Source organism: Corapipo altera, unplaced genomic scaffold (assembly GCF_003945725.1).
Source record: "Corapipo altera isolate COAL_440 unplaced genomic scaffold, ASM394572v1 61305, whole genome shotgun sequence".
Classification (NCBI taxonomy): Eukaryota; Metazoa; Chordata; class Aves; order Passeriformes; family Pipridae; genus Corapipo; species Corapipo altera.
The window spans coordinates 7,213,901-7,238,301 of record NW_020884909.1 but is presented as its reverse complement, the minus strand read 5'-3'; the positions used below and the strand labels follow the sequence as shown (position 1 = coordinate 7,238,301).

At 39.7% G+C, this 24,401-nt stretch overlaps 1 protein-coding gene across 1 annotated transcript; it reads left to right on the top strand.

The window, feature by feature from the left end:
• Window positions 1–22,928, top strand: HABP4 (hyaluronan binding protein 4). Its single transcript, XM_027652997.1, has 8 exons — window positions 1–492; window positions 10,084–10,231; window positions 11,096–11,290; window positions 11,788–11,822; window positions 13,272–13,323; window positions 19,331–19,499; window positions 21,169–21,312; window positions 22,388–22,928. The coding sequence occupies exons 1-8, from the start codon at window positions 111–113 to the stop codon at window positions 22,442–22,444; spliced, it is 1,182 nt and encodes a 393-aa protein (XP_027508798.1). The 5' UTR covers window positions 1–110; the 3' UTR covers window positions 22,445–22,928.
• The last annotated feature ends 1,473 nt before the right edge of the window (window positions 22,929–24,401 follow it).

Below are 24,401 nucleotides of genomic sequence, written 5' to 3'. Positions count from 1 at the left end.
CCGCCTCCTCCTCTGCCTCCTCCGCACGTGGTGCCCGCGGCTCCGGCCCCGCGGCAGCAGCAGCCTCGGCGGTGGCGGCTGCCGGGGCGGGAGAGGCGCCCCCGCGCACGATGAACGGGGCGGTGGGCAGCGCGGTGGGCAGCGCGGTGGGCAGCGCGGTGGCCGCCGTCGCGCAGGAGAGCTTCGGCTGCACCGTCGCCAATCGCTTCTACGAACTCCTGGACGACGACTCGGACCCCTTCGACATCCTGCGCGAGGCCAAGCGCCGCCAGCAGCAGCAGCAGCGCGAGAAGCGCGAGGAGGCGGCGGCGGGCAGAGCCGTGCCCGGGGGCAGAGCCGTGCCCGGGGTCAGAGCCGTGCCCGGGGTCAGAGCCGTGCCCGGGGTCAGAGCCGTGCCCGGGGGCAGAGCCGTGCCCGGGGGCAGGAGGGAGAGCCAGAAGGAGTGCAGGCAGCCGGAGGGCTCCGCGGCCGCCGCCGAGCCGCCACTGACAGGTACGGCGGGGCGGGCAGCACGGGCTGCCCGGGAGCGGTGCCGGGAGCGGTGCCCAGAGCAGCGGGGTCACGGCAGGGCTGATAAAACCCTTGTTTGCCGTGGTGAAGGCACACCTGGAAGCCCCCGTGGACAGGGCAGTAGTAGTGTTAAGCCTGGTGGCCCTGCTCCCAGCCTTTGGAGGTGTAAATGAAAACTTCAGCAATAGCCCCTAAGAGACAAGTGCAAGAGCATTAACTCCTCCCCTGCAGCGCCTGTAGCTTTCATGCTGGTTTAGCAGCCCTGTTCATGTCTTTCATCGCCCTGGACGTTATCCTTAAGTGTTTGTTGCTTTCGGGCTTATTTTCTCAGTACCTGTAGGTTTTTTGGCATTTCAGCGTCTTCAGGGTTCTAACGTCTCCAGGGATCTGTGCTTATTTTACCTGAATCTTGCATTGATGTGCCAGCCTTATTTCCCGGGTGAATTCTTCATCACGGTGTTCAGTGATGGCCGGGGTTGTATATCAGCTGCTAGGTTCTGATGCGTAATATTGGTTGGTGAAATAGGGAGTTGGTCAGCTTTTGTACCAAGAAGTCTGGCACAGTCCTCTTTGCAGCTGAAGACTTTGCTGTGCTGCACCTCCGTGCATTTGGAGGTGTCTTTGTGAGTCTGATTGTTACTACTACTGGTACTGAGCTGCAGGTTGTTGGATTCAGTATCTAAAGTATCCAAGGGCTGGCTGATTGTTTCCAAATACGGAGAATCTCTGCACTGAAGATTCTAGTTTCACCCTCTAAAGTTGCTGTTCTCCTGCAGCAAGCAATGAAGCTTAACACATAATCTATTATAAAGATATTTTCTTCCTGTAGTAAAGGCTTCTTTTAAATTCACCATAATTGAACTGTGTGTTTTAATGTCCTAGAAAAAGACCTTTGATTCCGTGTGGTTTCTTCATCAAGTTGTAACTGGTGCTTTCAATTCACTTGCTTAGGCTCAGTTGTTACACTGTTCCCCACAGCAATTAGTTGAGCAGGGACTCTTTCCGTGTCCTGGCTAACGAGCATCTTAGGATGATATCAAAAAATTGTCACTGTCCCTTTGGACAGTTGTGTGAAACTCATCTTTTTGAGGTTCCTCTGTAGTTATGTGACTTTGTCAGAGATCACTGCCTGTAAGACCAATATTTACAGTAGTAACAGCTTATTTTATTTAAAAGGTACTTTGCTGTGGTTATCAACAGAAGGTGTAGGAGCCTGTTCAGCGAACAGCAGAGTCTCAAGTTTTGATGAAAATGTTCTTGAACAGGGACTGGTGGTTATCAGTGACCTACTAGGAGCATGGTAGTATGTGAAGACGATCCTTTACCTCCTGCTTGTCTGTAGACAGTGTCTTAATTCTGTGGTAATACACAGTGGCACTGTGGAGTATCTTTGACTATTCTTAACCTTCGTGTTAAGGAACACATTTTCTCATACAGAGACATCAGACATGTGCACCTCGTTTCCTGCTAATTTAAAATGGAAAAAAGACTGTTGGCTATAGTATCCTTATTCAAAGGGAATGAACATTTGTTTTAAGAAGAGTTATTTCTGAAAAATGCACTTTCTTTTTTAAAATAAAATGGCTATCCTGGATTTTTTGTGTGCTTTATGTTTGCCTTGGGTGTGTTAAGAAATAAGGACTGCTCAGGATGCTAAACCAGGGTAGATAGTCAAGACTTGGTCTTAACTATGTGTTCTTTTTTTGGATGTGCTGTCTTAGCATGTCTGCTCTGTAGGGCAGAGATCACTTTGTGAGTTAGGGCAACTCCACAGTGATGGTGTAGCTGACAAATATAAAGTGAATGGTGTGTTGGGGGAAAAATCTTCAGTAAGGTGGGGGGTCAGCTTTTTATTTGGGCCATACAAAGTTGATTTTTTACACAGGGTTCAACTGGAAAGCTTCTGGATTCTGTAAAAGGGTCAGAGGAGTATCAGCTTAATGGTTGAGAATGAGTGACTTCTTGGGAAGGTCCTCGAACTAGTTGAGTTTGCCATAAAACTTCTAATGATGGACACATTGCTAGAAGAGTGCACTTCTGCTTGGGGAAAAAAATAATATTGATTAAAATTACTAAACGGTGAAACTAATTACTGTTATTAAAAACAAACAACAACAAAACAACAAACAAAACCAAAACCTCCCACACCAAACTGTATTTTAAGACTTTCTTTCCAGACTTTCTTACTGATTTTTTTTTCCTCCTTATTTTGGGCATAACTAAAATTCACTGATTAGGAATTAAACACCATAAAATAGCATCTAGACCCACCTTAACAGCTGAGTCAGATTCTGGTGCTGCTTTGGTTGAAGTGAAAAAAAAAAAATCTCTCCTCATGCAGCTTATTCCCACTGTTGCCTCTTATCTCCATATGACCCCTTGTGAAGAGGAGCCTTAATCCTCCTTGTAGCCTTTCCAGTGCTGGGATGCTGTGATGTGGCTTCTACCAAGCCTTCTCCAGGGAGAAGAGACACAGCCCTTCCAGTCTTTTCTCAAGTGTTTGATTACTTGGATTACAAAAAGTCTTGTAAAAAGTTTCATGATTTTTGTTTTATTACAGTATTATTTCTCGAACATGTTAAATCAGAACAAAAGTGTCTTTACCTTTAGAAAGACTCAAAGCACACCTGGTCTTCTGTCTTGTAATATAAAAAGTGTTACAGTAGTTGGAGAAACTTTTTTTGTGGCGTTATATTTCAAAGTTAAAATGGAAGGTTTACTCAGAAAGTTTTGTAAGTTGGCATTTTGTTTATGTAGTTCCTCACTGCCTTTTTCAGAGGAGTTTTTACTAAATTTCTGGAGATAATTTCAATTTGAAGTAACCTCTTCAGAGGACTTTGCCAGGTAATGCAATAGTTTGACTTTTAAAATCCAGCTATTTACTATATGAATTGACACTACTGTAAGGAGACAACTTTTTAATCTTTCTTTTTTAAGGAGAAACTGGACTCCTATTTCATGGCCTACCAAAACCTACACTTTTGACCTTAATGATGTATTTTTTTGTCTTTTACTGACTCTTTTGTGATTTTTTTTTTTTCCAGACTATATTAGGATTTGGGTAAAGACTGGTTGTAGGTATTACAACTCTCTTCTAATTACACCTCTTAATGTTAACTCAGTTCATTCTTACCACAGTGACCAAACTGCATTTGCCTGCTCTTTAGTCAAAAGGCCCAGTTGCAGAGCTTGCATTCTTTACCGATCCAGGCAAACTGAATTTGTTGATCATGCATAATAAGCTCTGTTCTTTTGAAATCTCTAAACTTTTGTTGCTAATACCTCTGAGAGGTTTTCTTCTTTCGTGTGTGTTTGATGGCTTTGGTACCATTTATATATAGTCCCTCTGAATACTATGTGTTTGAATTTTTAGCTAATATGGCATGACAAGTTTCTGAGGAGTTTTGTCTTAGGCTGGCTGCAATTTTTTTATTTTTAAATAGTTTATCCTGATAGCATTCTTTCAGCTACAGTGTCATAAGGATTTTCTAGAGGAAAGCTGTAGTAGGCAGTTCTGTAATTCAGTGAGTACTGGCACACATGAAAACAGAAGACCACAGAATAAAGTCTAGGTCCATGTGACTTTTTGGGTGTGTTGCATGCAGTAGCTGAAGCCCTTTTTTGTTATTTTGGGACATTCTGTTATTATTTTGCGAGTCATGTAATTAGCTATGCTTTAATTCACAAAATTAATTGAAGTTTGGTAATAAAATCATGTGGACACACACATTCAAAGGGGAGAAAGTAAGATTGTTTGTGGAGTCTTAAATCTACCACACTCTGAAGTATGGCAGAATAAATCCCTGAGAGTGTGAACTGCCTTTTACTACTTCCAGTTTTGCAGCTTTGTTGTAAAGGAAGATTAAGTTGTTAAATAAATTTCTTTACCTTAGGTTTCCCTCAGCTGAGTCTGACATCCAGTTTCTAGGGGGAAAAATTAGTAATTGAATGGTACTGCACTTGGTACAACTCCAGCTAGGTGCTTCCCAAGAGGGACCCAGGACAAAGAGATGCCTGGGATTTTATACCCTTACAACCCATGCACCTGTGCTTTACTCACTTCACACACCTCACATGCACCTCTGATTCCAATGGAGATTTTCTTGTCCTGGAGTCTTCTTGTTCCTTATCACATTCTTTCTCTGTAGCTGTTTTTGTCTGGATGGGTTGCAGCTTTTGCTGATAGTCAGGGCTTCTTAATCTTTTGGTTTGCACTGGTCTCAGAGCCTCCCTTTATTGTAGCTAAACAATAGCACAAGACTAGTTCACCATTTCAAGGTGAAAGTTTGCAGCTTGCTGCCTAAAGCTGCAGCAACTTTAGCTGCTTTTAGTAAGCAAAACTACTTGGTAAGAGAATCCAGTTAAAAGAGTTCAGCTAACTAAACTTAATTTACAACAGTTCTCCCTTTGTTTTTAAGCTTTCTTGCTGTTATGTCAAAAAGAACTCATGAAGCCTTTCAAGGCATTTGACTACAATCCAGTGTTATTACAAGCAATAGGCATAATATCCTAAAGCTTTAAAGCTTTAGCAAAACAAGTACATAGTAGGACAGTTTATGACCCTTCCCATTCACTCTTCTTATTGATGACAACCCTATATGCTGGCAAGGAGTATTTCCCAACATTGCATAAAATCCTGAAGTGCTATTCCTAAACTCGAGGCCATTATAAATCTGTCTGACTACAAATCTGAGTAATTCTTTTTGTTTTGATTTGGTTTTTTTTTTTGTTGCATTCAGTTGAAGCCTTTTTTATGAGCTGGACAGTGTGCTACAGGAATTTCCCTTGAAAGCCTAATGGCTACCAAGAGCATTTGGATTTGAGATCCATTAGAAATATTATTTTCTGCTAAAGTAAGGGACTCTCATTCTTTCCATAGCATACCCATTGCATGACACACTCCAAAAGCATATTTAGAATCAGTATAAATAGTCACTTGCTGATCATGTTCCCACCAGGCTGCTCTTGCTAATTCAATTAATTTGGCCTCTTGGGCAGTCACCAAGTGTTGTAGAGGTTCTGTTTCAGGCACCTCACAGTGTCTCACCACTACACAACCCGTGTGTTGTTCTCTTTTTATGTGGTATGAAGATCCATTGGTGAACAGGATTAGATCTGAGGTCTCTGGAGGCTGATTTTGCAGATCTTCCCATAGCTGACTGGACAGAAACACCTCCTCACAACAACCATGATGTGGCACACTGTTGGAAGGAACAAACAGTGAAGTTGCTGAATTCAAAACATCACATCTTTTCAGGGTAATAGTAGGTGAATTAATGATTTTAAATTCAGAACAATGTGTTTTTCGAGAGGACAGTGATTGTGTAGAATGTCATTTAAGAATCAATTCCACTTCATGTGGTGCACACACAGTTGTCAGGTGACCCAGAACCAGCGTTCCTTTTATAGCTTGGAAAATCTTTTCTTTCTCTGGACTCCACTTCCTCTGCCTTGGTAATTCCTTTCAATGGTTTACTTAAGGCCCCTAGACTTGGTATTTGGGTTTTTCAGTATCCTACTGTACCTAAAATATTCCTTACAATTGTTTTCTTGGTTGCTGGTCAAGGTATTTCTACCATAGCCTGCACCTGTTTTGGGTCTATTAATCTTTGTCCTTTTTTTAATATTAATACTAGATATTTTACTTCCTGATGGCACAGCTGAGGCTTGGAAGTTGCTTAATTGCCTGAAAATGTCATGCAGAGTGATATTTTGGTACATCCTCATCTAATCTGTTCTTCATGAGCAATAGACAAGTATTATATGGTGATGCACCTACTCTCAAAACTCCTTGTACCTTGTGTGGTTTTGAATGCTCTTTTCATCTCCCTGGGAAGAAGGATACTGTTTTAGAGCTGGAGAGGGGTTTTTTTTCCTTTTTTTTTTTTTTTTTTTTTTTTTTAATTTATGGGTTAAACCAAAACTAGCAGGTCTGCATCAGTGCTGATTTTACTCCACAGCTTGTAAAACCAGGCTTTTTTCTTTAGCAGTGTCTAGTTCTAGTACCTGTAATTTTAGTATTTATAGGTGTTTTCTCCCGTAACAATAGCTCAAGCTGCTTCTCCTGGCATTAAAAAAAAAAAAAAAAAAAGCTGTGTCTGTTGAAACAGTTTAAGCATCAGATTTCTTTGATTCCTCCTCTAGAAAGTAAAGCAACAGGCAACTTATCCAAGAGAACAGGCTGCTGCAGTAACCTTCCAGGGAAGCTGTAGTGAAGTGGAGAATGGTGGGATGCATCTTCAGGTGAATACAGATTACAGATGTAACTGTAAGACAGAGAAAAAACACTTTAAAGAGAGGCTAGACTGGGTAACTAGGAAAGAGTGAGCTTCAGTTTCCGGTGTGATGTTTGTAAGACCTCAAGCAGATGACCCACAAAACTCCAAAGCTTTTCTTTTTTGTGTGATTTTGAAGAAAACTTGCATACCAGTCTATATATGCAAACAAGCAGACAAAATTGGGGTGTACTCCCAGAGGTAGCTAATAAGCATTTGAAGTGTAGCCCAGTTCTTTTTAAGTGAAAGCTACTGTGGCAGTGCTATACAAGATTGCTCGTACTTTGTCTTGGGGGTTTTTGCCTGTTTTTTTTTTCCCCTTTTTGGCCCTAAAGGGTAGGTGGCCCTTCAGCTCCATAAATTTAAATAAGTCTACACTGGGACATACATATGGCAGAGGACTATAATTGTACAGTTTATGCTATCACTGCTGCCAGGTTTGGTTTGCACTTATGTGCAGAGCTGAAAGTTGTGTTTGAACTGATTTACAAGCAGGTCACACAAACTTCTGCCCTGGGCGTGACTTATCTTATTAGAGAGGTATAGGTGCTGCATACTGTTTTAATTCATGTCTGTCAAACCAGTTACAGGTGGTTTTTTTATGCAGGTAATAAATGCCACAGATGATCTCTCTAGTGTTTAAAATCCATCTGCAGTAATTGTAGCCACCTGTTAGAATCAAAGTGGAACAGCCTTACAGTGAAATTGGAGTAGAACTGACTGCTTTGTCCAGAATGTTCAGTGCTAGTGACATGTCATATCTGACATATCTGGAAAGAGGGCTTGTTTTGAAGTACTTCTAAATGGTACTGGGTAACAGAACCAGAGTCTTGTCTTGTTAAAATTACTTTTGCACCTTTTTTTTTTTCGGCATTGCTTTACTGGTTCTAAGGAGCTCTTTGAATCTGAAGGTGAAGCTGAGCTTAATACTAAGTACATAGGGGAGGTGGTCTCTGACTACTGCATTCTTGCCAAATAAATCTTTTTAGAATAACTGAGACTTCTGACAGCCAATGAGAGGATAAAAAATAAATAAAAATACAGTCTTCTGTTGCAGTCATGCACTCAGACCCAAACAAAATAACTAAAAATGAGTTCAGAAACGAGTGGTCATTTTTTCTACAACAAGATTCCAATTTGGAAATAACACTTGTATGGTTGGTAGTGTAGCTGAGATGTGTGCAGAGCAGACAGATGTACAATTCTGTATTTTTTTTATGGTTTTGCTTTGTGTTAGTTTGAAAAGCCTACTCAAACACCAATTTCAAAAGTTGTCCTTCAGCCAGAGATAACATTGTAATTTGGGGAATGCAAACATGCTTGCTGCTCTAAGGATTGAGTAGTCCTAGACCTTGAGAAAGGAGAATTACTATCTTGTGTGTACAAATATGACTGTCGTTACTGTATAACAAAACGCTTTATTTACTTCTCTCCTTCCTTATTCACTAAGTGGATAGTTCTTTGAAATTTTCTTTTGAAAGATGATGTTAGGCTTTGTTCTGGCCACCGAGGCTTTGATCAGAGATCTTATGTGGTCATTTCTGTTGAGCTGTGAATTAATTTGCATCTTTATATTGTGGCACAGAATAGACTTTACTCTGTCTGTGTGCCAGCAGCCAGGACCGTCACTTGTTCAGTGACTTGAGTTCAGTAATTTGCTCAGGTTTGCTTCTCCTGGACAGAGTTAGCTCAGTTTTGTTGATTTGAGAGCCATCTTTTTGTAGTTCCTTGATTGATTGACTTAAACCAACACCCTTTTCAGTGTAAGTATAGAGGCCTTGGAGGCAAAAGGCTTGCTTGCTTCTGGAGAACTTTTGTTGCAGATGGAGCACAGAATTTGGGAAAATCGGGAAGGAAGCACATAATGAACCCTAATCTTCTGCTAGATGTATACAGGTTGAGTAGAAAACCTCACTTTATTCTCTCTTACAGTGTACAGTTTCTTTCCATTCACCCTTCCCATCCTGATCCTCCTTAACCCCAACAATGGCTGACCAAAACCCTAAAAGTCTGAAAATATATTTTATGGTGAAATATGTTGACATTCTAGAATTAGTGGCATTGAGGCCTTTCTACTCACTGCTTGGGTTTCTGCCACTTAAACTCAGTGCCCTGTAGTGTTGGTGAGTGATCCTTTTCTCCATAGAACAGTAATAAAAGGCAGTGACCCTGCTCTGGTTGTTAGATACCATAGCCAGGAGCTTAAAGTAGAGTGGAAGGCTCAGACTGCAAAACTGAGCTCGTCTGTCAGGTGTGTGGTTTCATGATCAACGTTGTCTTTAAAGGTCCTCCTCTTGCCCTCGTTCACTGCTCCTGTAGCCATCATGCAATTACTCTTTTCCACTGAAGCTTCTCTGCCTCATCCTGCACTATACACGAAACAGTTTTTGTTCTCCTTTTCTATGACTTAATGTGAGCAAAATTAGATTTTTCTCTAGACCGTCTTTTCTGGAAATGTCTGACCTGCGTCAAAACCTGGAGTATTTTTGCAGGTTCCTCAATACAGAAGAGGTAGGAAGTGTCTTTCAAACAGTTGCTGGCAACATTAACTATGAGGGCTTTTAATGTTTTGGTGGACTTGAGGTTGGAGAAGGTAAATCTGAAGAGTGTAAAGTGTAATCAGCTCCTTTCAGTCAGTGGTTTGGTAAGTGCAATGCAGTTACTGAGGTGGTTCTTGAAGCTGGCTCCCTGCCAAGTCTCCAAACCTCACTGCAAGATCTCCCCCCCAAAAACGAAGGAAAAAGAAAAAAAAACCCAAGAGAACCGAAACGAGAGAGAGGCAGCCAAAGCAATATATATAAATATATTTACACTTATATTACATTTATATACAATTGAAATATATATGTACAATTTCAAAAGGGAAAGGGAAGAGGGAAGGAAAAACCCCACCAAAATAGATATACACACGATCAGAAACTCAGGATCTAGCAAACTAAAGAATTAGCAAAAGAATATCTTACTACTCTCCTTGGGACAACAGAAAGTCGTGCTGGAACGACCGCCAGCAACCTCCATCTCCCAGGGTCGGCAAGGCCTCACCAGGTCTCACCAGGCCTCACTCCCCAACACAACAGACTCAACAGCAGGAAATCTGCACCCTCAGAGCCACTGGAAGGAAAAAAGAGACCAAAGGCCTCTCCTCCTTTGTTCTTATACTCTTGGCTTATGTAAAAATTGTAGAGAATACTGGGTAATATTGGCACTTCCTTGGTTATAAACTGGTCACCAAGGAAGGCCTAGACTAAACTACTACAGTTACTGATGAGCTGTTGGTGATCTGTGTGTATCTGTGCAGGCCAGAAGCGACCACCTTGGTGGGGAGAACAGCAAGGCTTCAGCAACAGAGGAGCAGAGGTGAAACAGGACAAGGCTGCGTGGAGACCATCTTTCTGGGAATATCGTCCTGATGGAGCACAAAGACAAGTGGAATTCCAAGTGGAAAAGTATGTGTCATGAGGAGGATCTGCACAGGAGTGGGAAGGAAAAGTGATCACCTTCTTAAAAAGCTACTTCTTCTAATAGCCAGGCATGATTTGAAGGCATGATCTACGCATTATTAGTGTGTAGATTTGTTGCAGGATTTGGCTCATGCCTGTCACAGCTGCAGTTCCAGCTTTCTTGTGTGTTGATTTGGAGCGGTTTTGTTAAATGTCAGAAATCTAAGATGAAACTGAAGTGTGAAGGCCTAAAAATGTAACACTTAGTCTGCAACATATTAGTAATGTTCATTTCTGAGCTCACATGCCAAGCTTCGCAGAGCATGTGGTCAGGTTCCAAGTTGAATGACTTTAACTGTTCAAACTGAAAACAGACCTTTGTCATATTACTTACTGCTTGGACAGTGAATGCATATCAATTTTGCTTTCTTCATAAGTAGTAGGAAATTCCAACTAAACCTTTAATGCTTCAGAGTGTGGCTGTTCTTCCTTTACATCACAATAGTTGGTACTTAAAAAAATGGCTGAAATTTTTAGTAATTGCGTCTAAATCTGGATTTAGACAGGGGAGCTATTGCCTAATAAAGTTACTGAAGATTTGACAGTTTTATAATGTTTTCTTTAACTTCTGTGATGTTTTCAGTGTTACCAAGAAACAGCTGATCTTTCTGTTCCCGTTTGTTGTAATAATTCCTCCTGTATTCAGTCAATGTCCATTTTTAATGACAAAACTGAAACAACTGCACTGTGTGCTGTAAAAAGATGCCCTCTAAAAACCGTACAGTAGCTGTTATATACTGACGTGTCCCACAGCTGCACAAATATAAGCATATGATTTTTTTTTTTTCCTCCTTGTTCACTGTTCTGCAGGGAAAAAAATCTTACTGGTTGTCATCTTTGTAGGCCAGTGGAAAGATTAGAGTGTGAAAGACCAACAAGAGGTCTTGGTGGAGGACGAGGTGGAATGCGAGATAGAGGAAGAGGTGGTAGAATAAACAGAAGTTTTGGTGGCTTTGACCAAAGAGGAAAACGTGAATTTGAAAGAAAGAGGGGGAATGACAAAAGGTAAGTGTTTTGTGTGCTGTTTCCTGCTGGGTGTACGCTACAGTAGTGTGTCTCCTGCGTGTTCTGTTCCCTCCTTCTCTATCCGAGCTGGAGGCAAAAAGTCACTACTGGTTTTAGTTTGAGGTCCTAGTGGGAAAAAGCTCCTGAAGTCACAGAATTCTGTTTTCCTCTCCAGAGGAATGAAAGCAGATAACAAAAAGGGTGGAGGTGGAGCTTGCAGCTGCAGAGCAGTTGAAGTTGTTATGAGGTACCTCATGTCCTGGTGTCCACCATAGGTCAGAATTTTCCATGGCCTACCTTAGATCATTTTCTGTTCATCATTTTTGTGTCCATTTTGAGCTTTATAAGTGTTGTTTTCCATTATTGTTGTGATGTTCCACGGTTTTGTAAACTTGTCTCCTTCCTGATGGTAAGATTAAATTGTAGCAAAGGCATGATGGTGTTTGTTCACTTAAGACTGCCAAAATCTTTTGACTGGAGCCAATTTGTCCTTTAAGGGAAATAAGTTGTGACTTTTCTCAACAGTCAGGTGGTATTTAATGGCATTGCTCCAAAATACTGATTAAAAGTTTCAAACTCTGTTCAGAGGCTTAAATTCCAGTCTCTTTTTCTTGAGTTTTATGGATCATTCCTAAATTGCAAAACTGTGATACAATTCAGTATGGCTCTGGAGCTAATACTTGGCTGACTCTACCACTGAAATGCATTTTGAAGTGCACAGGAAAATCAGTAGCTAATGGTCAGTTAGATTAAAAAAATATGGAAATTTTCTGTCAGGTCTGTATTTCTTGTAGTGGCACTGGTTTCTGTTCAGATTTGTAAGATCTCACTGAAAATGCTGGCTTTTGTCCATACTCTGCACCTAGCAATAAGCTACTCTTTCCAGTAGCTTTTGTTCTCATGTACATCTAGAACACTAATTGAAGGCTGATAAAGGGCAGAGAAAAGGCAGCGCTTTGAACTTACAGCAAATGTCTTTGGCCACGTATACATTCACAAAATTGTTCTAAAAATCAAATTTTATCTTAAAATCTAAGCTTTGGAACTTAGATTGTGGACTCAGGCAATTGTGCTAAAGGTTTGAAAAATGCAGCCTTCGTTTGTAATAATTTTTGGGACTTGATATTCCAAGTTCTGAAAGGTTGTACTAACTTCTCTCTCTTCTATAGTATTTCACACTAAAAGTAGGTTGGTTAGGTGCTCTGGCTTATCAAAGTATCAGCTAGGTTTTGTGCTTTTGGTCAGCTGGTTTTATGCTATCAGTTGAGAACTGTCTTTTGCAGGATGTCAGGGAAAGCTGTGTGAACTTCTTGAAGTTACAAGAAGTGTAAGGTCCCTTGTATTTTTTTCTCCCTAGTAAAGTTTTGTTATTTGGTTTGTTTTTTTTTTTCCAGTTCAGTAGCATCAGAACTTATGATATATGAAGGATTTCTTGTGATGTGGTAGAAGTGACATTAAATTGAAGCTATCTGAACAATTGTAAAAGCATGTCTGTGCCTCAATTGCACTAATCATGCATCAAAGCTAAAAGGTGTTAATTTTAATTATGTATACTTACCAGTGGAAGGCAAATAAGTTACTGCTCTCATTTGACAGTGAACTGATGTCCATGCTACAGAAACTGCAAACTTTAATTGTGGAAAAGAAGAAAAAGGCAAACTCAAACACCAGTGTTATACTGTAACCAAGTACTTGTATTAGTATTCATGATTGAATTATTTTGTCTTCATACATGCTTTTCACGTTTTTTGTTTAAAAAGAAATAGAAATTCTATTTTCCTAATCCTCCTCATTTTGTTAGTTGCTCAACCAGTCACTTAATAGATCTTTCTGCTTATGGTCAAAGAGCTTTTCTACTTTTTTTTCTTCTTCCCAAGGAATTCTAGAAAGAAAAAGTGATGTATTGGTCTGCAAGATATTTTTTTTTTCCAGTGTGACTCATGAAGACTTTGTGGTGGGTTTTTTTTGTTTCCTGTTTTAGTGGGAGAAACTGCTGAACAGCCAGGGACATCTGAAGGAGACCCTCTGAGCAAGTACTGTCTGACTTAAATATTTTCTTTCTAAATGTAAAGAAAACAATTGATTTTTACTGTTGTGTTGGGAGACACACTTGAAACCTGAACTGTGAAGTTTTGCTAGTGCACATATTTAAAAATAGAAAAGCTTTGTCTATATTTGTGAGTATAGAAAATGCATCTCTAATTCTGACTAAAGCTTGATTTCAGGTGGCTGGAGGTTGCATTTAATTGCATCATGATGCTTATCTTCCTAAGATTTGATGATAATCATTTCAGGAGGAGCTACATATTATCTTTTACCTTTTTAACTTGGCTAATTTGTGAAAACTACTGTGCTTTTTGAAATTCTCTGAGAAAAGGTATTCAAGGTGCTTGTACATTTAAAATGCACTAAGATACTCTGTCTGTAGTAATCAGTCACTAATATACTGCAGTTGTCATCTATTCATGAAGGGCTATGCAGAACTTGCAAAAACTTCTGGAAATGCAGTGAGCCTTAGAAGTAGGGAAATTGAGAAGAGAAATCTACCCCTTGTCTTCTGGCTTTCATTCTGTTCAGTGTCTGGAAAGAATTTGCTTCACAGCAGATAAACCCTGGCTTAAGAAAAAGTAACTAGACAATCTTGGCCAAGTAAGAGACTTAACAAATAATTAAATTGCATTCTTGACAGGTAAAAGATGGCCTTTTTTACCTGATGGTGCAGCTCCAGTTATTAGTGACATGGGTTCATTTCTTAATTATAAAGCTAACTGGAATACAAAACCTGTGTTATATGTTCAGGTTGTTTAAACCCCCAAGAAGTTCAGTTGATATGGCCTTGATTCTTTTAATTTTAAAGTAGCTTTTAATATATAGCTAGAGATGTGTACACATGGGGAAATCGTCCTCTGAAATCGAGTGACTTATGACTGAATTTCCAAAAAACTGTTTCTAGATGAACTTAAATCAGATGGGTAGTGCAGATACATTGTCAAAAATGCTCTGTATTAGTTAAATACGAGAAATTATTCAGCTTTTTTTATTTTTATTTTGTCAACTGCTGGTACCTTTAGTTGTTTCACCCTTGTATTTGTTTCTAACTCGACTCAAGCTCTTTGGAGACATGTCCCAGTAGCAGTTCCTTGTAGAGCTGAAGGCATGAGAAGTGTATGCACTGGAAAAGGCCCCTCTCAGAATCTGCCAGTTGTCTACATTTCTTTTACCTCTCTTAGAAATCACTAAGTATTCAGTCAGGCTGTGAGTCTTTCTGGAGATTTTACTCCTGCTTGGTTTTTTTTTTAAAAAGCTGCATTTAGAAATAGTCCACTGAAATCCATAAGATCCAAAAAAAAGTGAGTAAGCTACAAGTAGAAAATTCTGCAGTTGTACTCTTTTCAGTGCAGTAAGTCTTGTCCTGAAGGCTTACAAATATATATACAAAACATGAGTTACTTTTATCTCATTGCACTTACCTTTTGGGGGGGTGTCAGCTCAGTGACTTTATGTATTTTAAAATAGGAGGCAGTGTGGGAACAGTGCCTAGGTCATTAGGGATGGTTGTAGGCATATGTCTTAACATATGGGATTTTATTTTTTTTGTTGTTTTTCTTTTAATATTTAAAAGCAAAAGCTGGTTTTATGCTTCAGGATGTATTTAAAAGTCTCATATGCTTAGGTTACCCCTGCTCTCCAGAGGTGCTGCCTTCTGCTTTTGCTGCAGCCTCAACATTATATAGGATTGTGTGTTTGCTTAGGCTGCTGCTAGGATCTTTCTGATTTTGACTCTATAATGCAGTGACTGCAAGGAAACCCTTTCTCTTCTGCTGTTTTGTTGCAGTGGTGTGCTTTTATCGAGAAAGAGATGGAAGGCTTGGGTTTGCTTCTTCTCTCATTCTTTCCTGTTGTAACTGTTTCCATTTAAAATTAAACTGTAAAAAAATGTAATCCTGGAAATTGGGAATAACCTTCCTGCGAAGATGCTGTGAGTCTCTCTGGTGTGGTACTGGCTAATTTCAGTGCAACTCTGGAAAGAGTCTGTAAGCTTCTCTACTTTAGGGGGTCTTGCCCTGAGGACTGTGTCGATGTTGCCATTCCTGAGCTTCTATTTACAAAGTATTGCAGGACAAGAGTTGCTTTAATACATCTGTAATATGAAACGAGTTCTTTTTTTCCCATATCCTCAAATTTTATTGAGTATATCAACAATATCTGTCTCTATTTATATCATCCCAAATTGCATGCTAATAGCTGGGGTTTGGTTTGCTGCAAAAGCAAAACCTAACCTTAACAGTGTAAGAAAATACAAGGGTAGTACAGCAGGATAAGCTTCCCTCACATCTGCTTTCTGTTGAACTTGTCCTCACAGTCAGAGCAATGTGACATGCTTGTGTTGACTAATTCAAATTAATAGACTTTTCTTTTTATTCAGTATAACATACAGGCTAATCAATTCCTGTTTCTAAAGGGTATTTGCAGAGTTAATAAATTTATCTTCAAGCTTTTTGAGCTATTTATCTCTTTTTTTTTTTTTTTTTGTTTTGGTTTGGTTGTTGTTGTTTCATTGGTTTTTTGTTCAGTGGTGACATAAAGCAATTCACAGATCAGGACGGAGATTCATAAATATTTGGTTCAGTGTTTTTCTTCTGTGGTAAAGTGGTACAGTCGTTGTTTGATCTTACCTTGTTTAACTTTGAATTCTGCTACAGCTGGTGGTCATGCTCCTGTAAGTGCTGTTTAGTGGGAAAGATTCATGTCATTGACTTCTTAATAAAAACTGGCTAAGGATTTGCTTTGTGCAGCTGAATAATGCAAAAGCTGATCTGACAAAGACTTGCTATGATTATAAAGACTTGCTATGATCATTTTTAATGATATGAAAATAATAGCTGAGCTGAATGCTATTGCTTTCTATTTGCATTTCTTCTGTTAAAAAGAAAAGGTGCTTTGTTTGTTGTATGCCCAGTAATCAAGGCACAGCTAGAGGGTTATGGGCATCCACTGAAAACATTGAAGCAGCAGGAACTGTTACTGAAGGCTCTTGTTTAGTGATTTGGTGGGATTTTCATTGTGAATTGGGTTTGCTCGTGTCCAGAGATTGCATTTAGTTGTCTGGCAGTATTTTGGGAGCATGATTGCTCATGTGCCAAGGAGCTTATTAATTTGATTAATCAAAATGCACACCGAGCAGTTACTAGAAATGTGTAAGGTTAGAAGGTAGAAAGTAATGCACAGAGTGCACTCCCATGCAGGCTTGGTGCCCAAAATAACCTGCTGCAATTGGGTCTCTGTCCAAAATGTGATATGCAGGTTTCTGTTGCTGTGCCTCACTCATGGGAGGTGTTTTCCCTTGGGAGCCTTGACATCCTGAAACAAATTTTAACTGCTAATAATCTAGGGGTTAAAACCATCCTTTGGAGTAAAAATCAAACCATGCTATGCAGCTGAAAAAACAAATATTGCACTGTAGATCCACAAGTATTTCCTTTAGAGCTGGCAAATGGTTGCTTTTGATAGATGTGTACTTTTCAAAGCAATGCCTTTGTTTGCTCTTTGAGAGGTCAAGTTGCTGTATAGTGAAATGTCCTCCTGTTATCTTGTGGTCATAGCAATTTAAACCTGAAAGGGGGCTTTCTGACCCAAGGCATGACTAGCTGTAGCTGTCACTTCTCATGCCTGTCTGGTTGATTTTAATGTCCCGAAAGAGATTTCAATGTCCCTTGATGGTCTTTCTAATACTTAAAAAAGAGAAGCTGCTGTGTTAGGGTTTGTTGGTTTTTTTTGTGTTTTTGTTTGTTTGTTTGTTTGTTTGTTGGTTTGGTTTTTTGTTTTTTTGGTTTTTTTTTGTTTTTTTTTTTTATCTGAGTGTCTTGCCTTGCTATCATGGATATGCAAAACCTCCCTTTTTTTTAGTGTTCTGTATTTCCTCACCACACCTTTAAAGGCTTCTCACCCCTTAAGACATCGTCTCTCTAATGTGTTGAAAACTTAATGGGAGAGGACTTCCTAAAGTTCAGACATGCAATTTACTGATTCAGTTCTGAGGCAGGCTTTAGAAGAAATACAACCAGTTTAATAGAGACCCCTTTTATTGGTTTGCTTTCTCTTTTTTAATTCCTCTGGGTGTTTACCACTAATATTGTTTTTCCAACACTTGCTCCCAAAACTGAAACTTCAGGTAACTGAGCAAAAATTATTTGGCCTCTTACTGTCGAAGACAACAAATTGAAATGTTTGGGGTGCAATTTGTTCTTAATGCTCTTACACGTGGAACAGTATCCATTCGTGTTTTTCCAGAAGTAACTGCTTCTTTCACCAGTATCTTTTTTATTTAACTCAATCTGTCTAGTATAGTTTCAGATCTTAATCAGCGTGGAACTGCAGACTGCTTACCAGTCTTTTAACCTTTAATTTTTGGTTGATACAGCTGGAATTTTCAAAATAACAGGGCTTGAGGGCGTGTCAGAGGGGGAGGCATGTAGTGCAGGACTTGTGTGTTGTTCTTCTGTCAAGTGAATTTAAAATTGTGTTCATCCTATAATCAAAATGAAGAGCTGCCTTACTGTTCAGTTCTGCTTCTAACTGTCACATACTGGGTGTCTCAGAAAAACGCTGTCTGAATTTGACTGGCAAGAAATAGAATGATTTGCTTCAAGATCAGGTAGGAAGAGGGACCAGCCCTGTTCCTATATAAGGTAGTTCTATAATGTACAGAACGCTCCAAACAAAGTTGTGCAGTCTGATGGGCTGCTCTTATAACTTCAAAAACCGAAATGCACAGTTTACTGACTGTCATTTGACTCTACTTCTCTCCATGATAAAAATTTCTAATTTACATCTAATAAATTGTGTATTTACATTGGGAAAATCACCAGCATTTGGCAGAAGACTTGGAACTGCAACTGACTGAGGAAAACCAAATCCATAGTTTTCCCCCATATGGGACCTAAGGAAAGGGTTTTCCAGAAAAATCAGTGTAAGGGAAATACTCAATTTCCACTGCTTCAACTGCTATAGCAATAGCAGTTTTGTGGGAGAAGGGAGAAACGGTTTCTTGAGTGTCTGGGAATAATCAGTGTGGGTTTTCCTGTAGTTCATGATATTTGACTTGTTTAGGCAGCAGAGGGTTGCAGGGATGAAGTGATTTGTGCTCCCTGTGTGTGATGCTGCTTGGCAGGGGACAGCTTTCTCTAGGTATTATTAAAAAATATACCTGTAGTGCTCCAAGAGCTGCTGGTCCAGGGCAAACCAGTTGTGGTCAGCATCAGAGTAGTAAAGCAGTGATGAGTGGAGAAGAATCTTTAGTTTTGTCTCGTGTATCCTGTCTTATTTATGTATCTTACAGACATAAAACCTTCTGTCTTTATAGTTCAAAAATATGCAATATGTTTTCATCATCACTGCACTTTGTGACAAATTAAAACTTGACTAGGATTAATCTGGTTTTTCTGGGTGATAAGTAATGGTTCCTTGTGTGTTACTATATCTGACCAAAAAAAATTAAAGAAGCATCTTGTGAAATTAACAAAGAAAATGTTAATAATAACCTAGAAGATCCCAGGATGTGATAATCATATCTTTTTGATGACTGAAAACTACACTGAAACGTGAATCCACCTCATTCCAGGACTATGAAACTGTGCAATTGGGGTGTTTTAAAACTGCTCTAGGTGCTTATTTTACTGTGGCTGTATTTGCTAGGGATAGATCCACTATTAAACTGTAGGGTTAAGAGTATGAGAGATCAAAAGGCAGAGTGTTTTTTGTCTAGAATCTTAAGTGCTTGAACTTACTGGATGAGCAGCAATAGAGGTGGCTGCAGATGGCATTTGTTCATATGACTGACTTTGAACAACACTCCAACTTACATTAATGTAAAACTCTCCCACAAAGTTACTGTGGCGAGCAAGTGAATTTAAGGACAACAGTTTGGTGGGAAATATTCCAAATATTTTGTTTGGTATCCTTACTTTAGAGCTTAGTGTTCTTGTTCATCCTGGCATATTGCAAGCTAATGGTTTTTACTTTACAACTATAAACCTTTAGAGCTGCTGAAGCAGAGCCAGTGGAAGAAGTAGTTCAAGAACTGACATTAGATGAGTGGAAAAATCTTCAGCAACAGAATCGACCAAAGCCTGAATTCAACATCCGGAAGCCAGAATCCACTGTTCCTTCCAAAGCAGTGGTGATTCACAAGTCAAAATATAGCCATGATGTAAGCATTGCCTCAGGAATTCTGTGAACTGTCCTTTATGCCCAGGATTAGGAAACTGTCTCTGTTCTTTTTTATTAGTTTTAGTATAATCTGAACAGACAAGAGAACAGTATCTAAGCTTTATTACTTTAATGACACGTGGCCCAAAATTTGCTTTAAACTTACTGTGTGTTCATTTCTTTTTTTCCCCCTCTCAGATTATCACACCTATTTTGTATGCCAATACATAATGTGTCGAGTTGTTCTACCTTATGGCTCAGTCTTATCCATATAAAATGTGTCCTTGCTGCTGCCACCTGTGTAGATGTCTGGTAATGCTGCTAGAGAAACTTGGTTTACTAAAAATTTCTCTTCCTAACTCTGAATCCTGCCAGTATACACTTGCATGCATATATATTAAACTCAGGTTTTGGCATCTGTCAGTCTGGATGCTAAGTGGTCTCTTTTTCATCTGTGCTGGATCCCAGCTCTCACTGTGCACTTGGAATATATGAATTTTAATTTTTTATTTTTTTTATTTTTTTTTCCAGTTTTAGGGTCCTGCTTCTAATAACTAACTCTGGAGAGATTGTTCTGCTGTGATGTGCTTACCCACTCTGCCCCCTCCCCCTGTATTTTATTTCCTGATGTCCCTGAGATTGAAATTTCAGGGATAAAGTCTAGGTCTGGAGAGAGAGGGCAGGCTTCTTTCAGACCTTTTCTTACTTACATTTCAGTTTTGGGGGGGGGAGGTGTCGCAAAAGTGAATTTTGATCCTTGCATGCATTTATGGATACATATTATCTTGTGTCTAGTTACAATATTAACATCAGACCTTGCAGTTTTTTAAGGCTTAATCCCTTCAGGTGATTGAGCACTTCTGGGGCAGACACTGGTCCTGAAGTGGCCTTGTGCTCTCTTTAGTGGGACTTTGCTGGTCAGAGTTGCCATTATCCCCTGTTCCTTCTCTGAGGGAGGTGGTGGTAGGAGTGGGGAGAATAACTCTCCCAAACTCTGAAGAGAAAATGCAGATGTGTGAGGAGTGCATACAGGTTTCTGTTCTTCTTGCCCATAAAGTTTCTGGCAGTACCAAGAGACCTTGTCAAAATGAGCATGGAATAGGAGGTACAGGAACTGTGTAACTGGGCAAGTCAAATCCTTTAATCAGACACTGAATAAGTGATTCATTATTGTATGGGATGAGTTAACATATACATTATCATTACTACAGGGCACATTAAACCTGTGATGGGCAATAGTCTGATAGTCTGACATCCCCTGGCTGTTAGGAACACCCAGAGTTAAAACAACAGCAGTCTCATAGCTGAAGACATGCAGACAAATAAAACAATTACACAGCTTTATGATGTGGCCTTTTGTCCATTACTTGGAGGTAACTGTAGGAGTAAGCAGCTTAGGTCCGATTCTCTAGTGCCTTTGAAAACCTCCTAGATGATATTTCTGAAAAACCTCTTCAATATTACAGAGCTGGTACAGAAGATTTTGTTGCCAGGAATCTCTGAGCCAACAAAGAATTCTCCCATCTCTGTTAAAATCCTGTGCCTTCTATTCCAGGTGTCCCCTCGATGCATTTGCTGCTTAGTCTGTAACACAAGTGCATGTGTTTGTGCTGGGGAGGGGAGAAGCTCGTCCGTGGAAACTGTGGGCTTTAACCAGATCTTCTTTTTAGTTGCAAAAAGAAACCTTTGAATGTGATTCTCCTGTCTTTCGAAAAACGGTGAATGACATCACGTCTCAGCTGGATATTAATTTTGGGAGCCTTCCTCGCCCTGGCTGTGGATCAGGAGAGATCAGACCTCAATCAGAAGCAGTGGTAATGGTTTTTATGAGTTTATATGAGGTTTTTTGGTTGTTTTGCTTGGTTTTTTTTGTTGTTGTTTTTTTGTTTGGTTGGTTTTGGGTTGTTGGTGTTGGTGTGTTTGTTCCACTGCCTTTTGTGTGGAATTATTGATTTCCACAGTGACAGACTTGTTTCCTATTCCTGCCTCATAGTATGTTGGCCTGCTTATTTTGAGTTCCTGGCCTATATCATGTTACTTCAAATACTGGTTCATGCTCACAGCTCTTCAAAAGGTCTGATTACTGGATGCTGTAATGGTGACTAGAGGAAAGAATGTAGTGAAGATTTGTTTCTGCAATGAGTTTTGACATAAATTGGAAAGTAATTAAAATTACTAAAGGCTTGTATCTCTCGGGAAAAATTTCAGTATAGTACAGTAATGATACTTAGATCTTCTGATTTCTCAGTAATCAGTGATCCTTCAGAATGATGAGTTCAATATAGCCATTAAAAAAGCCTTCTACTTAATTTTTCTTTAAAAAAAAAGGCATTTGCACACTGGAAAATGACATCTCTATTCTTCACACTAACAGAAGGTCTCAGTTTACTGTGACTAAAATGCTTTAAGGCTGGGAAGTTTCAGAATAATATCTAAGTATCGATGCATTTGTTTCATCTGAATAAAAAAGGCTCTTTATAGTAAACAGAGTGTTTAAAGCTACAACCCAATTTGTGCAATAGCTTTAGAATGTAAAAATATAGCAATGCTGCTTATAAAACCACACAGTATTTCTCTTGAGGGGGCTTTACTTTCTTTGTTCATTCAGTGCTGCAAACCTTATGATCTTCTGGCCCTCTCCAGGCAGTGGCCCAGCATTATAAATCCATTCACACTGCAGAAATTACAGTAGTCGTAACTTCTGAGATAAATGTTCCTGATTTCTGTGATAGTGATGGATACAACTTGACTGGAAGTGGGATTTAGTAGCAGCAGCATTGAACTTGAATGGAAGAATGAACCCTTTTAAGGGTAAAATACATCTCCATGGCTGTCAGGTGCTTTTTGAAATGCATTCATTTTTATAAAGCTTCTTTTCTTACTTTACAGGTGCAGCCTGTGGCTCCAAATCCTGATGATCCCGAGGATTTTCCAGCTTTGGCTTGAAGAACCACCAGGAATGGTGGCCTCCCAAAGTAGCTTTGGAGTAGCTGTGAAGAGACCAGTTTTATGCTGGATGGGGATAAAGGAAGCCTGTTTCCTTGTGGGAAAGTTGTTTATGTGTTTGGTGTGAGATGATTGCAGCTGTCTGCTAATAGAGGCGGGTCCTACAAATATGGGTGGACTGGGATCCTGTGGCAGGTCCCAGTGTCTCCTGTGTTAGAGCTGTGGGAAGGCTCACAGGGCTTCACTACCAGGCTTCAAATGAAGTTAAAGGGAACAGTGTTTTTACAAAATGTGTATATATAGAGATTCTATCAAGTTCTCCATGCCACCATGGTGAAATGTGAACTGTACAACACGGTCTACAATTGGGACTCTTTCACTGTACATTTGAAAGCTGATTTTTTTTGAGTGAAGTGTATATTTCAGACAGTCAGGAGCTGCAGTTCTTCTTAGCTTGGCAAATAAAGGAAAGTGCTCATTGGTTTGGTGTTGAGGTATTATTTTAAAAAGTCAGAGTGGTACAATGAAGCTTTTGCTATTTGGATGTCGTCTGGAACAAAATAAGAAACAAACAAAAGACCCAAAAAACCCCACCAACCACCACACCCCCAACAAAAAACCCCCAACCAACCAACCAAAAACCCAATCAAAAAAAACCCCACCAAACCCAAACCTCAAACAGCAGTCTTTAGATCTCTCTAAATTAAAGTGATCTGTAAAATTAAGGCACACAGATGCTTTTTGTTTGATAAGTCCCACCTCAGTACCAAGATGTAATCTGCAACTACTTTGAAGATGTTTAAATTTCAGTACAGTAAGAATTTTGAGCTAAAGACAGAACTAAATTGTTAAGGAAGCTTTTGATTCCAGCAGGAGCAACTACAAACTAAAATGTTTCCTACCTTACCAAGAAGTTTGTGACATTGGGGACGAATGGGATGTTCCCTCATTGCAGCTTTAACACACTTCCTCACCTGAGCCTCACTTGTTTCCTGTCCAAGGGGATGCTCAGAATTATTTTGGGAGATCTGAGAGAAACAAGGAAATAGTGCAAGAAGCGATGACAGAAAAAAGAGTGGATGATCACACTGGACATTTTGGAAGTAGCTCACAGGAGTCTTCAAATGCATTGAACTCATTCTTTCGATTTACTGGGAAAGCAGATTAATACAAATCTTTCATTTTTTCCAGTTCTCTACCTCACTTCTAAGCAGTCTACTTGGAAAGCAAATAGTGGATGAGACTTAGAAGGAAAAAAATGTTTTGCTTTGGAGTAAGCTCTAGGAGTACTCAGCAACTTAAAAGACTTATCTCACTGATAAGGCTTTGCACAAGCAGGAGAAAATCATCCTAGAAAGACTACAGACTCTTCTCTATATGCTCCAAACAGAGGGTCTGCAGAGTAGTTCAGCCCAAAGGATTTCTTTTTTTCTTGCATTTGTTAAATTACTTACATGACAATTTGCTATAACATGAGATTTCATGTTCCACAAGGAGTTCATTTTAGTAGCAGAGAGATACTCTGACAACTTTTAGTAGAAAGAGTGTGCAAAAGCAAACCAGGTGCTGGTGTAAGAGGAATCCATGCTCCTGCTATTTGACTAATTGAACTGGATGAAATAATATACATGACTCCTTCACCTTGTAGGAAAAGTTGCTACATGAAATCAGTGCAGTTTAAAATTTAACTGCTGCTGCCCTTTTCCCAGGCAGTGTGTGTTTCTGCCAAAAATGGCAATTTAATGATTGTGGAATATAAGTGATTTTGTCTGTGGGGGTCATGGAATATATTTACTTGTTCTTCCCTCCCTGTTCCGCTTTTCCATTGGACAGGAAAATGTCTCTGAATTTTTATTTACACTTTTACTTGCAGGAGTGAGTGTATGTGTAGACATGGAGAGCTTCTTTGCAAGGCTTGCTTCTGTTTTCCATCCTGTGTTGGAAGTGTAGCCTCCTC

Bases quoted from the DNA above. Each gene is read 5' to 3' on its own strand.
- HABP4 (XM_027652997.1), top strand. From the start codon at position 111: ATGAACGGGGCGGTGGGCAGCGCGGTGGGCAGCGCGGTGGGCAGCGCG. The intron at 11,291-11,787 runs GTAAGTGTTTTG...TTGTCCTTTAAG, and splicing joins AAGAGGGGGAATGACAAAAG to GGAAATAAGTTGTGACTTTT. The intron at 21,313-22,387 runs GTAATGGTTTTT...CTTACTTTACAG, and splicing joins GACCTCAATCAGAAGCAGTG to GTGCAGCCTGTGGCTCCAAA.